At 44.3% G+C, this 14,816-nt stretch overlaps 1 protein-coding gene across 4 annotated transcripts in view; it reads left to right on the top strand.

The window, feature by feature from the left end:
- The window catches only part of ATP8A2 (ATPase phospholipid transporting 8A2), a 353,936-nt gene that overhangs the window by 14,989 nt on the left and 324,131 nt on the right, over positions 1–14,816 (top strand). For 3 of the 4 annotated variants that reach the window (XM_066618841.1, XM_066618843.1, XM_066618845.1), the window contains exons 3-4: positions 12,395–12,494; positions 14,542–14,640. In XM_066618841.1, coding sequence (XP_066474938.1) covers positions 12,395–12,494; positions 14,542–14,640 — 199 coding nt within the window. The remainder of the gene's footprint in view (positions 1–12,394; positions 12,495–14,541; positions 14,641–14,816) is intronic. The other variant, XM_066618844.1, reaches the window with a different exon arrangement.

The following is a 14,816-nucleotide window of genomic DNA, read 5'->3' as shown; positions in this document are numbered from 1 at the left end:
CCCTGGCCTCTGAGCGGCCCGCTTGGAGGCAGGCTGTGCAGCATGGCCTTTCCCAGTTTGAAGAGACACTTGGCCAACAGACCGAGTCAGAGGCAAAGAAGGAAGGCCCGTAGCCAGGGAGACAGACCAGGGACACACTACACTTGCTCCCGGTGTGGAAGGGATTGTCACTCCCAAATTGGCCTTTTCAGCCACACTAGATGCTGTGCCAGAACCACCGTTCAGAGCGCGATACCAGAGTCTTTCGAGACTGAAGGTTGCCAACAAAGTGTGGTCAGGTGCTGTCCATCAACCCCTTCGTCCAGCAGCCAGGAATGATGGACAGCCAGTCATGCCACCAGTCATTGCTCTGCCACCAAGCTGACCCACAGGTCCGTGCATGTTGCCTAGTTGATATGGCTGCATACCCTGTTGTCTAACTGATTGGTGAGACCGTATGTGCTATCATCCAGCTACCCAGCAGGACAGTTTCCTTTCCTTGTCAGCTCAAACATTCGCTTAAAGTAATGTCTAGTTCTGTATTTCTTAAACTGTGGTTCAGGACCCACTAGGTGAGTCGCAAGCCAACAGGTGGGTTGCTTAGCACCTGGCTTAGCTGCCATTGTAAATACAGAACTGGAAATGCAGAATAAAGAGCTGTTGGGCAGGGTGGGCTCCCAGTGGGAGAGGGGCATAGTGCTTTGCCTTGAATAGTTGGGACAATGGAAAGGGGGGAAGGCTGAATGGTTGGAGAAGAACCCAAGTCTGTGTTCTGTCTTGACTTCCGAGCTGGATTTTTGAATTCCAAGCTATGCAAAAATAACAGCACAAGTACACTGTGTAATGGAACCTTTGGCTGATCACGGCTTAGATTTGAAGCTTAAATTGATGATGTAACTTCTGGCCATGACATGACTACCAGGTTAGTGACATCATTTCTGGTGGGTCCAGAAAGATTGTCCTTCTGAAAAGTGGGTGCTGGTGCTAAAATGAGAACCACTAGTCTAGTCTGATCCTTGAATTCCTGCACCAAATTGTATTTCATCCTGATGCTGTATAGCTTATTCTTACTAGGCCTGATTCTGCAGAGATCACTCATTCCCTAGTATAGTAGAGATGTTTGTCAGAGAAGAAAAAAAGATATACTGTCTCAAATTGTTATAAGTTCCTAAAAAGGCTTCTTGATTGCTGCAGTTGCGCATGATAAGTTAAAAGAAAACGCTAGGCAAGCATTTCCCATGGATAGCGGCAATGATAACAAGTACAGAATAATAGCCTTAAAATGACATTTTTATTGCTTAGATTTCTAGAACATGGAAGGATAAAGCAACACTATTTAGTGCCTTTTATTAACATACTTTCTTAAATAGAAATTCAGGGAATTGATTCCCTCTCCCAAAGTTGATTTGTATGCTGTTCAAAACAATTGCCATTGTCAGTAAAAGGCATGCTTGAAATATGGAGCTGGCAGATTTCAAACCAGTACTTCTGTCTCTATCTCTCTCTTGCTTTCATATACTGTCAGCCCAATCCTATCCTGTGCTGGAACAGTGCAGTGTGGAAGGTGGATCCACTTCAACTCAGAGTAAGGTGATTTATTTCACCTTACCCCATGTTGAACAGCATGTTGTTGAACAACATGTTACTGCATGTTGAACAGCAGCCATTCTCAATGGGACTACTCAGATCTTTGCCAGCTAAATTGCTGGTGCAAATCCGAGCAGTGCAGTGTAATGCCAGACTGTTTGGGAAGGGTTAGGATCTGGCCTAAGTGCCAGAGGCTGGTCCCATACTCCTCCTGGGACCTGCCCAGCATCTGGCCTTCTCCTTTCACAAGAGATGTTTTTCAATAAGTCAATTCACAAACTGGAATCATATATTAAAAAGATAAAAAGATCCTTAGCAGGAAAGAAGAAAATTATGGGAAAAGATTCTAGCACATGCTTTCATTGCAGTGCTAGTTTTTTTACTTTCAGGGAAAAAATTATCTGTGTTTTTATCTCTGTTCTTATTTTAGATATTGTTGTACAACTGTTTTTAAGTATCCCATACCCACCTTGATAGCCGCTTGCATTAAAGATGCAGTTCCTTATCCACTGAAGTGGAATGAAGTGGAAGACTGATGTGCCTGAATTCTGAACTAGGCTACGTCAGACCAGATTGGGAGTGGTATTTTTGAGTGCTCCCCTACATTAAAGAACAAAACAAAAAACCACACATATCTTCCTGCATATAGTAAACCAATATATCAGAGGTTCTCAAATTTTGAGGGAGCTTTACTCGCTCAGTAAGTTCTTGCGGGGGAGGGCAGCAACGCGATCCCCAGGATCACATCGCTAAGGGGGGCAAGGGGGGTGCTTTGCACTCATGTTATGTAGGCAGGGCTGCAGGAGGTGCGGGGAGCCCTGCGCAGCCCTGCACAGCACTCCCTGAGGCTTCTCTGCAGTGGTTCCCCATGCAGATAGGACATTTGTTACCATGCTGTCCCTAAACATACAGTAGCATGAAAATATTACCTCATTTATACAGTAATGTGCTGCACACAGCATTTCATTATATTGTAACAGCTGCAATTGTATTGTGATAGGAGCAATTGAGAAGGGCCTGCATGTGCTGGCCTTAATAAGCAAACCAGCCAGTTTTAATCAGCTTTATTCCTCAGGAGTACTGAGAGGTAATTGTGTGTTCAGCAGTGTGGTGAGATGTTTTCTTTGATCTATATTCTTTGAAAATCTGTTCATGTGTTGTGATGCTGCTGGTCTGCAGAGTAGCATATCTTGTAAATGACTCACTGCGGAAAACATGTAAAAAATATTTTGATTTTCCCCCACTCACAACAGTCATCTGCAAGGATGAAGAAAAATGTGCTGTTGTTCATTTACATTGCAGCTAATCTGGCAACTGGACCTAATGGTGTCTGTTGCAGTGGAGAACCTGCCATTAATTAAGGGACAATGCCCCGCGTGCAGAGCCTCATGCGCCTCTAGGACCGTACGGAATCCTCTCTGAGGCTCCCTACATGGTCAGAAACTGTGCTTCCAGTTTGCCGGAAGCACAGTTTAAGAACCTGGGGAAGCTTCAGTTGGCTTCCCTGGTGTGTCCTGGAGTTGCATGAGGCTCTGTGCGCTCCAGGTAAGTGGGGCGGGGGATTTGCGCATGGGGGTGGTAGCATGGGTAGCACCCCATGGAGGGGCACCATCGCAGACCTTTGCCCTCGGGCATGGGGCTGGGGAGGTCCGCCATTGGTCTATTGCAAATATTGTTGTAATTGTTATTTAAACTAGAAATGGCAGCAGGCAGTCCATTGTCTGCATTGAGTCTCTGCCTTGATTTTATTTTATCTGGTTCCCTCCCCACTTCTGTACCATGTTGGCTGTGTAAGTCAATACTCTCCTTTTATGCCAGGGGTGTCAGACATAAGGTCAAACAAAGGATGCGGCCCACGGAAGTTTTTTACCTGGCCCTCGGGCTCTCATCTGCTGAGCAGTACTGAGGTGTTACTTCTGAGGAGGCCAAGCGAGACTATGAGGAACGCATGGCCAGCAACATTAAGGGGAATAATAAAAGCTTCTTCAAATATGTTAGAAGCAGGAAACCCGCCAGAGAAGCGGTTGGCCCTCTGGATGGTGAGGGAGGGAAAGGGGAGATAAAAGGAGACTTAGAGATGGCAGAGAAATTAAATGAGTTCTTTGCATCTGTCTTCACGGCAGAAGACCTCGGGCAGATACCGCTGCCCGAACGGCCCCTCCTGACCGAGGAGTTAAGTCAGATAGAGGTTAAAAGAGAAGATGTTTCAGACCTCATTGATAAATTAAAGATCAATAAGTCACCGGGCCCTGATGGCATACACCCAAGGGTTATTAAGGAATTGAAGAATGAAGTTGCAGATCTCTTGACTAAGGTATGCAACTTGTCCCTCAAAACGGCCATGGTGCCAGAAGATTGGAGGATAGCAAATGTCACGCCTATTTTTAAAAAGGGAAAGAGGGGGGACCCGGGAAACTATAGGCCGGTCAGCCTAACATCCATACCGGGTAAGATGGTGGAATGCCTCATCAAAGATAGGATCTCAAAACACATAGATGAACAGGCCTTGCTGAGGGAGAGTCAGCATGGCTTCTGTAAGGGTAAGTCTTGCCTCACAAACCTTATAGAATTCTTTGAAAAAGTCAACAGGCATGTGGATGCGGGAGAACCCGTGGACATTATATATCTGGACTTTCAGAAGGCGTTTGACACGGTCCCTCACCAAAGGCTACTGAAAAAACTCCACAGTCAGGGAATTAGAGGACAGGTCCTCTCGTGGATTGAGAACTGGTTGGAGGCCAGGAAGCAGAGAGTGGGTGTCAATGGGCAATTTTCACAATGGAGAGAGGTGAAAAGCGGTGTGCCCCAAGGATCTGTCCTGGGACCGGTGCTTTTCAACCTCTTCATAAATGACCTGGAGACAGGGTTGAGCAGTGAAGTGGCTAAGTTTGCAGACGACACCAAACTTTTCCGAGTGGTAAAGACCAGAAGTGATTGTGAGGAGCTCCAGAAGGATCTCTCCAGACTGGCAGAATGGGCAGCAAAATGGCAGATGCGCTTCAATGTCAGTAAGTGTAAAGTCATGCACATTGGGGCAAAAAATCAAAACTTTAGATATAGGCTGATGGGTTCTGAGCTGTCTGTGACAGATCAGGAGAGAGATCTTGGGGTGGTGGTGGACAGGTCGATGAAAGTGTCGACCCAATGTGCGGCGGCAGTGAAGAAGGCCAATTCTATGCTTGGGATCATTAGGAAGGGTATTGAGAACAAAACGGTTAGTATTATAATGCCGTTGTACAAATCGATGGTAAGGCCACACCTGGAGTATTGTGTCCAGTTCTGGTCGCCGCATCTCAAAAAAGACATAGTGGAAATGGAAAAGGTGCAAAAGAGAGCGACTAAGATGATTACGGGGCTGGGGCACCTTCCTTATGAGGAAAGGCTACGGCGTTTGGGCCTCTTCAGCCTAGAAAAGAGACGCTTGAGGGGGGACATGATTGAGACATACAAAATTATGCAGGGGATGGACAGAGTGGATAGGGAGATGCTCTTTACACTCTCACATAATACCAGAACCAGGGGGCATCCACTAAAATTGAGTGTTGGGCGGGTTAGGACAGACAAAAGAAAATATTTCTTTACTCAGCGTGTGGTCGGTCTGTGGAACTCCTTGCCACAGGATGTGGTGCTGGCGTCTAGCCTAGACGCCTTTAAAAGGGGATTGGACGAGTTTCTGGAGGAAAAATCCATTATGGGGTACAAGCCATGATGTGTATGCGCAACCTCCTGATTTTAGGAATGGGTTAAGTCAGAATGCCAGATGTAGGGGAGAGCACCAGGATGAGGTCTCTTGTTATCTGGTGTGCTCCCTGGGGCATTTGGTGGGCCGCTGTGAGATACAGGAAGCTGGACTAGATGGGCCTATGGCCTGATCCAGTGGGGCTGTTCTTATGTTCTTATGTTCTTATGTTATGTGTTATGTTCTGAAAGGGCAACCCACATGAAAATTGGATTCTCCCATATCTTGAAATATGATCAAGATTTGCATTTTTTCTCTTCTGTCATTTGCAGCTAATGAGGTCCCAAGTGAGAAAAAGTGCTTATTTTAAAAATACATTTAATGACATCATTTCCTGTTTAATGACATCATTTCCTGCCTAATGACATCACTCCTGGCCCTCAGCAGGCATCATAAATGCTATTTGGCCCTTGGTTTGAAATGAGTTTGAAACCCCCGTTTTATGCTATGCAGAGGCCTTGGAGCCAGCTTCTCATTTCCTAGTGAGAGAGGCACATGCCAGGACCCTCAGCCTAGGGAGCTGAGCTCTTCTATGGCCCTTGGGGCTTTGGCCCCTGAGCACTTGACTGAAGAGAGCCCAATCCAAGAGAGACCAAGATGAAGTTTTGGCTCTTGCAGACATTCCAGCTATTTTAGAGCCTATGCAAGCTTGGCATCATAACTGACTTTGTCCAGAACTACGCATATGTGTTGCCAACCGTGGCTGAAGCTGTTCCTTGAGAAGCTTTTTTTCCAGCAAGATGTAATATCATTTTGCCAAGGAGGCCTGTTAAATTCTCCAGGATTACTTTCAGTAGTCTCCTGGAGCTGATTCCTGTGGGTTGATGGGGATGTCTTTGAAGGCTCTCAACTGTTCTCGCTCCAAGAAGGATTCCCTGAATGGGGAGGAAGCGCTCCTGCTGGGAAGAGTAGCTTAAGCACCAGGAATATTGCTACCCTCCATCATGAACCAACGCAAGCTAAAGGTTCTCAGATCATAGTTCAAAACACACCATTTTCATGTCTTTCATACTTGCCAGAAGCCAGGTAAAAGGAGATGGCAGCCTTTAGAACTGAAAATGAAAGGAAGAGCTCTGGCAAAGAAGGGCTCCCCAGGTGGACTGTCTAGGATGCTGTCTTCTCTGAAGCTCATCGATACTGTTACTCATAGCAGATATCCCTCCCAAAAGGCACTTTTTCATGTGATGCTCCTCTTACATTTAACAGGGGGAGAGTAACTGTCCCTATTCTGCCCATCACAGTGTCTGATGGGCCACTGTGAGATACAGGAAGCTGAATTAGATGGGCCTTTGGCCTGATCCAGTGGGGCTTTTTATGTCTATTGTAATGCTGTTTGCTGGAGTTTCTTCAGCATCTTTTTAGTTTATGAGCCCCTCTGTCTCTGTAGACTGCTTTGTGAACATTTGTTGAAAAGTAGTATAAAAAAATTCTTTTATAATGATGATGTGAGATTTCTGCATCCAAACACACAAACATCTGGTGGCTAATATACCAGATTTGACAGTAGTGGAAAAGAAAATGGTCTGGATCAGTGGTTCTCACACATTTAGCACCGAGACCCACTTTTTAGAATGAGAATCTGTCAGGACCCACCGAAAGTGATGTCATGACCAGAAGTGACATCATCAAGCAGGAAATTTTTAACAATCCTAGGCTACAATCCTACCCACACCTATCCAGGAGTAAGTTCCAATTACTATCATTGTTAAAAGCGTATATATAGTAGCCTGTTAAAAGCAGAGTTCTGTAACATTTCCCCAAATGCAGTCACATTCCATGGGAGCATCAAGTCCAATATATTAAAAATAAAATATTGAAATGAATTGGGAACCCACCTGAAATTGGATTGTGACCCACCTAGTGGGTCCCAACCCACAGCTTGAGAAACACTGGTCTGGGTTATAGATGTAGCAACACCTAGGGATGTGTGAAGTGAAGACAAAGAACATGAAAAAGTAATCAAAGATGTCAGGATGTCGGTAGAATGACTTTGGCAAAGAGCGGTGGAAATTGTACCAATAGAAATGGGTGCTTTAGGTGCCATACTAAAAAACTTGGAAAAACACTTGTACACTTTAGGTGTAAATGAAATTATCACATAAGAGCTGCAGTGTTCTTATGTTCTTATGTTAACCATGGTGGTGGTAGTAGTAAGGAAACCCATGTGGGTTTTGCATTCAAACACACACATATTCTGTGGGAAATGCCCATTTCCACATGGATTTTTGCATGTTTGATTTGGCCTCAGCCGTGAAACTGGATTTCCCTGGTCTGATTCTCACCTGTGCCATGAGTTTGCTTGGTGGCCTTAGGCAAGCTACTCATTCTCAGTCTCAGCTCCCCAACTGGAACATGGAGCTAATAATACTTACTTTACAGAGCTGTTATAAGGACTGCAGCGAGTGATGGACTCTTCGCTTCCAACAGGAGAGGAAGCTGAAAGCTTTCCACATGCGCTGCCTCCAATACATCCTCGGCATCACCTGGCAGGACAAAGTTCCAAAGTCCTGGAATGAGCTGGAATCCCTAGCATGTATGCACTGCTGAAACAGAGATGCCTGTGTTGGCTTGGTCATGTCGTGATAATGGGCGATGGCTGGATCCTGAAGGATCTCCTCTATGGAGAACTCGTGCAGGGAAAGTGCCCTACGTGTAGACCACAGTTGCGATACAAGGACATCTGCAAGAGGAATCTGAAGGCCTTAGGAATGGACCTCAACAGGTGGGAAACCTTGGTCTCTGAGCGTCCCGCTTGGAGGCAGGCTGTGCAGCATGGACTCTCCCAGTTTGAAGAGACACTTGCCCAACAGACTGAGGCAAAGAAGGAAGGCCTGTAGCCAGGGAGACACACCAGGAACAGACTACATTTGCTCCCAGTGTGGAAGGAATTGTCACTCCCAAATTGGCCTTTTCAGCCACACTAGACGCTGTTCCAGAACCACTTTTCAGAGTGCGATGCCATAGTCTCCCGAGACTGAAGGATGCAGATGATTATATAAGGACTGTATAAAGATAATGTGTGTGAATCACTTTGTATTCCTTACACAAATGATAAATATTATTATCATTAGGCAATCATTAGGCAATTAGGCAATTATAATCATTAGGCAAATATTATATCTTAGGCAAGTTGTAGTGATTATTGAATTGCTAAAGTAAGAATTCTCATTTATTATCTTTTTGTTCTTATTCATTCATGGCTATTCTCTCTTGTCCATTTAATACTAAAAAGGTCCCTTTAAATTCTAACCTTCTGTTAGAATGGACTTTTCCATCTTTCATTTGTTGTTTGTTTTACACTTGAAGCTTAGTAAAAATATCACAGGCCTACAAAAATACCCACTTTTTTTTAAATTGACAAGGATGTTTGAACGAATTTAGGATATTTTTGGGATGCTGGGCCCAAAGTGCATGCACTGCATTTATCAGAAGAGATTGATTATTGATGGTTTGTACCATTACCTTCATAAGGACCATTTGCCTTTGATACCAGCAACCCCATACTCCTTTGATGGGCCTTGCTAGTGCTTTGTCCATAGAGCTTTTGGTTTGCCATGATTCATCGAACTCGATTTCATTGTGCGGCTTTGCCTGCATATGGGCTGAGAAGACTGTGACATTATTCAGTGCACAGTGTGAGAATTGCTGTGTTTATATACAGAACAGCATTAATATGCTCTGTGCAACCACAACCAATGGGATGCTTTCTTGAAGATTCAGTGCTGTATTGGTGTTTGAGGTCGGCTGAACTGACACACTTTGAGAGTGTCTAATTAATATGAAGGACAATAATTAAGGAAATCTTATCGTGACATTTGTTCTAATCATACCGCATCAGTCCTAGCAGATTGCGGGCAAGACAGTCATATTAATTAATTAATGACTTGTTACAGTGAGTGTTTGTGTGCCTTCCTGTATTTCTTTATGCTGGTACCATATGTCATCCTAAGAAGACACCCACCTGTTTGTTATTTATAGATGATACAGCAAAATTGCCAAGGCTGTTTGGCAAAAAATGGGGGCCAGAGAGGAGAGTTCTCTCAATCTAGGATGGAGCTCCTCACTTTCAAGCATTCCTTGTTCACTAGAGTAGAGAGAATGGTGCAGTCCATGCACGCAGGAAGATATGAGTGTGGGCTGAAGCAATTAGGACAGCCTGATTGTGAAGAAACATCATGTGTGCTTTGGAAGATACACAGTGCTCTTGATTGGAATGAATGACTAAAATTTTGAACTCTGGTCATCTGTTATGAAACTGATTCTAGGAAAACTTAAGATTCGTGAAAAGTGTTTGCAGGAATAGAATAATAAGCGTGTAATGAATCAAAGTTGCTATTCCATAAACTCCAACATTGTCTCTATCAATTTCTACGGGACTGTTGTAGGAGAAACCCAAAGAGATCAGCCAGGTAATGAAAGAAGAATATTGGCCATTAAGAATGTAAAAAGAGCTCCGCTGGATCAGGCCAAAGGCCCATGTAGTCCAGCTTCCTGCATCTCAGGGGTTAAGGACTTGATAGCCCTTGCAACCAATGAAGCAACAGCTGTCACAGCCAGATCACCCTCTCCTCCTGTGCACTTGCATTGTAATACCAGCAAAAACAAGAGCCAGTTCGAATCCAGAAAGGATTAGGGACACACAACATTGGCCCCCAGCATTGGTCAGCAGCATGGGTCTCCATAATTGTCTGGCCTAGTGTAAATATGTGGCATTTACTCTTTGTTCTTGCCTGAGTGGTGCCTTTTGCTTTCTGAACCTCAGATGTAGTTTCCCCAATTCTGTTACTTTTCAGCAGAAACTGCTGACCTCAAGGGCTCTTAGCTGAAGTCCATCCAGATGTACATTCTGCTGCCTGCAAACGCTAACAGGAAATGCTTGCAGGAAGCTGGTTGAAAGGCTGAAAACAAACATTGCGTGGTTTTCAACCCTCCAACCTGCTTCCTGCAAGCTCTTCCTGTTAGCGTTTGCAGACAGCACAAAGACGGAGAGTCAGACAGTGACAGAAGGGCTGCAATCAAACAAAGATAAGTCATTTGTGTGATGGGGAGGAATTTTTGAACAACAGATAAGTAAACCCATGGACATGGGACCTGCGGTTACTGGGGCAGGCCTGTATTTAACTTAACCTGATGTACTTCTTATAAGCTGACACTCTTCTCCCAAGGCTGGGTCAATTGACATTTCAGTCTTTGCACCCACACTTCTACACTGGTTTGCAGAATAAGAATTGTTTCCGGTATCACAGAAAACTTTGCATTAGTAGTAGCTTACAGAGGCACAGGTGGAGTTAGTTCTTTGTTAAAAGCCCACCAGGAAAAGCCCGTTCTCTTGACTTATCACTGGTTTAAACCCCTCCCCTCCTTTTTTTGGCTTTGGATCAGTTGTAACCTTTCAGGAACTTGTAGACAGAGATTGTGTTCTCAGTCCCTGGGGCACACGGATGCTTGTCTTCTGAATCCAGGAGGCCGAGAGTGACATTATTGGCTTTTGAGACAATGGAGATTAAGCTTCACGTGTTACACATTTCAAGTAATCAGCTGGAAGAATAGGAAATCATGAAATTAAAGAGCTCAGTTTTTTGAGTGAGTTTTTATAAATGGCTGGTTTTAATTAGGACTAATCCAGAGCGATTTACCTGGTTTTGTTTATTTTGTCTCAAAAGCCTCCTCCCATCGGGACACATTTTTCTATTCATTGCAAATATATTTGTGTTGTTTCAGTGTTGTCTTCTTTGTATCTTTGACCTTCTTTGTCTTCGGCCTCATTTGGCCTCCCTGCCATTTAAGCATTTGTTTTAAGCATTTGTTTTTGGCGACCCATGTTTCTTTCTCGAGGCCATTGCACTGCCTCTTCTGGGACAACATGAGACCTGTTCAGAAGTTATTGTAAACATGAACACTGTAGTAGGTTACAGAGGAGCAAGAGTGCTCCAGCATGTCCTACCTACCTTGGTATTGATCCTCCCCATAGATTCCCCTCCCCTTTTGGAGATTTGGAATACTATATTGAGCAGTCTGAATAACTTCTCAACAAAGCTATAGGGACATAGTAAACAAAATAATGTGAGTGATTATAGCCAATAGCTATATGTATATATAGCCAACAGCTATATGGGCAAGTCTGACCAAAGACAGTGAAGGCAAAATTAATGACTGAAATACCATGAATGTTTGGGGAGTTGAGTATTTATTCCATAATTGAATTCAGCTGCATATATAAGCTGGTTTCAAATAACCTGAGCATTGAAATGAGTAATTATTTGGTGTTCTAGTTAAAAATGTTGCACTGGTCTGCTCTTTGCATTTGGAGAGTTCTCACTGAGGGCTAGGCTTCCTTGCTTCCTTGTGTGGGGTTTGTCATCTTCACTCTCTTTTGGTGGTGGGGTGGAGGTTCTGGTAAGGGGTTTGTGGGCAGGACTGTGTGGACTGAGGTACCCTTCAATGAGAGTTATGAGAAAACAAGTGTTTAAAAAGTTGACGAAGTGTTAATAAAGCATCTTGCTATGGTGATTGTGAGGGCAGCAAGCTGTTTGTGCAAAGTGTTTCCTCTGTGCACAAGATGTCCTTTCCCCAAAACTCCTATTACCTGGATTTGTGCGCAAGGTGTGCATGGCATGGGCCTGAGGGACACAGTCATGTACTGTATGCCTTATAATCTGAGTTCTGGTCTCCTTGGCAGGGGCTTTTATATTGGGGTTGTTGAGCTGTAATAGTCTGCCAGATGCGAAAAAAGGACATAGGCAAAAGGGTGTGGATCAGAAAGGACCCCAAGCAATCAACAGGGAAGGAAAGCAGAGTCTGGAAGGCTACAAAAAGAAGACTTGAACATAGAATTCCTCAGAGGAATGAGAAGGAGAGTAGGACATAGGACAGAGACTTTGAAACAGGACAAATTTCAGAGAAGGGAGATCTAAATGGGCAGAAGCTGCAGAATTTAGGAAAACTGAAGTTCACATGTTGATTTGAAATAACCAAGCAATTATTTTGTCACAGATCCTTCATTTAATTTAATCTTTAAATTCTTGGTCCACATTTTTGTCACCCTGCTTTTATTAACTGGCTCCTTGTTTTATTCCCTAAAATCTACAGCACAGCCAAGTACAGTGTGGTGACATTTCTACCTCGATTCTTGTATGAGCAGATCAGAAAAGCTGCTAATGCTTTCTTCCTCTTCATTGCCTTACTGCAGGTATGGCACTGCTACTTAAACATGTTAAGCTGAAATGTCTGTGTCGGTTGCTCTCTTGAATATAAATGCAAGCAAAGCCTGGGTGTTCTGTAGCAATGATGAAGCTGTGGAATTGTATATTGCATCACCACATGCTCATTGATAATCCTCCAAAAAATCCAAGAGGGAGGTGTACTCATGCTTTCTGCCTGATCTATGTGAACTTTAGCCAAGGTGGAAAGCTGAATTGAACATAGGGGTTTGACCATTGGTAATGGAAAGTTCGTGTCCTGTCCTGGTATGCAGTAGTGTTAGGGCTGGGCAAGAGCAAGCACAGCTGTAAACCGAATCTAAACCTGGAGGGTGTGTGCTCTAGTTTAGGGTCCCCAAGGTCAATGGCTTGAATTGGAAACTGGAGTCTTAAGCATGCAGGTCCTGCTGTGTTGAGCAGGCAAAAGCAGAGGCTAATCTGCTAGTATTTCCAACAGTCCGGACCAGTCATAAGACTAAGTCATAAGACATCAGGAAGTCAAGAGACTTCCTGTCAACTGTAAGGGTTGGACTTGCACACTGCTCTTCCTTTCAGTGCCTAAAGAGGACTCTTAGCCAACACAGTTTTTTCAAGTTTGGTCCTCATCTTAGAGGCTAAGTATACTTTCCACACAAATGCATATAAGAGAGCACTGGTGCCATTTTCCAAGAAGAATGGCTTCAGGGTGATGGTGATTTAGAATAGAGAAGTGACTGAGGGGGGAAGCTCAGTCTTTTCCATGCTTGTTGCTTCTTCACTCTAGATTTCCTCACAGTTTGGGGCAAGGGGAATCTCTTCCCCTTACCCTGGGAAAACAGCGGCAGCCCAAATGCGTCTGCTTGGATTTGCGCCACCTGAAGAGATGCCGCAGATCCGAGCTGCCCCAGGCTGCCTGGGAATGGGGATAGGATCTTGCATAAGTGCTAGATCCTGGCCCTGCTTCCCTGCCTGCCACCCGCCCTCTCCACACCCCAAAACTTCTCTCTCTCTCTCTCGCCCTCACCCCCCCAGACCTTTGTGCCAGCCTGGAAATGCTGGCACAAAGTTACTTTCAAAACTAAAATTCTTTCCCAATTGCTGTACAGTATTCCCATTTGGATAGAGGCTGCGAACCAAGATTTGGACCAAGTGGCAGCCTCCTTCCTTAGACAAATCCTAGGGGTTCCCAATTTAATTAGACTATCTACCCTTGTGCTCGAACTAGGGATCCACCTTCCCTCTACCATTGCGTGGTCCCTCACTTTTATGTTCTGGCTCCGCCTACACTTAAGTACTCATTCTGAGTCTCCTTTAAAAGATCTATTAAAGGACTCTTACCTCTCTAAGTGGTTCAAATTTATCGATTCCAAGCTTCTTTCGTTAGACCTGTCTCCCGAATCCCTTGCAGACATTGATTGCCACAGGGCCCAGTCAATTATTAAATTTAAACTTTGGAAATCCAAATTCAACCAACTCTCTTCAAATCTTAACCCTACCTGCTCTCCCCAGTTTTTTGGCCTCCTCCCCTCACTTGGTGGCCCTTCCAATTATTTCAGTAAGCTGATTAACCCTATTAAGAGGAGAGCGTTTATGCTCATGAGATTTAATATCTTCCCCTCAGCTGTTCACTCTGGCAGATTCTCCAATATCCCGCGCGATTGCAGATTATGCCCTTTTTGTTCCCTAGAACCGGACTCAGTGGATCATATATTACTCTGTTGCCCGGCCCACCAATCTCTCCGAGATACACATTTGAAACCCCTGCTGTCATCTTTTTCTGGCATCTTTACTGACCCCTTACTTGTCCTCTTGAGTGACAATTCTGTGGTCACTACTAGTGCAGTAGCAGAATTTCTTTCCACAGTTATTAAGCTAAAACCCCCACCCTGATCCTATTCCCTCTCTAGTTTCTCCCCTTTCTATCCTTATCAGTCCCTTGTTGCTACTTTCCCTTTCGGTAACACAGCCACTATGCTGGCTACTGTTACTGCTAATTACTGTTTTTAATGCCAATAAAGGTTATGGTATGATGATAATTGCATTTCTTTTCCCTTTCAGCAAATTCCAGATGTCTCTCCAACTGGAAGATATACCACCTTGGTGCCATTGCTATTTATTCTAACAGTTGCTGGCATCAAAGAGATTATAGAAGACTATGTGAGTACTGTACTTCTTGGACATTTGCAAGAAAAACAAGTAGCCAGCAGTCTCTCCCAGACCCAGTGCAGACGATCTCAGCTCATCATTACTTTAGCTGTGCCATATGAGAAACTGTTTGGGGTATAGGGTAGAGGCAGAGCTGCCTGGGTCCATGACTACAGAATGCCACCCCT

Source organism: Tiliqua scincoides, chromosome 3, assembly GCF_035046505.1.
Source record: "Tiliqua scincoides isolate rTilSci1 chromosome 3, rTilSci1.hap2, whole genome shotgun sequence".
In the NCBI taxonomy this organism is placed as follows: Eukaryota; Metazoa; Chordata; class Lepidosauria; order Squamata; family Scincidae; genus Tiliqua; species Tiliqua scincoides.
Note: the sequence above shows the minus strand (reverse complement) of the source record. Positions and strands in the feature narration are given on the sequence as shown.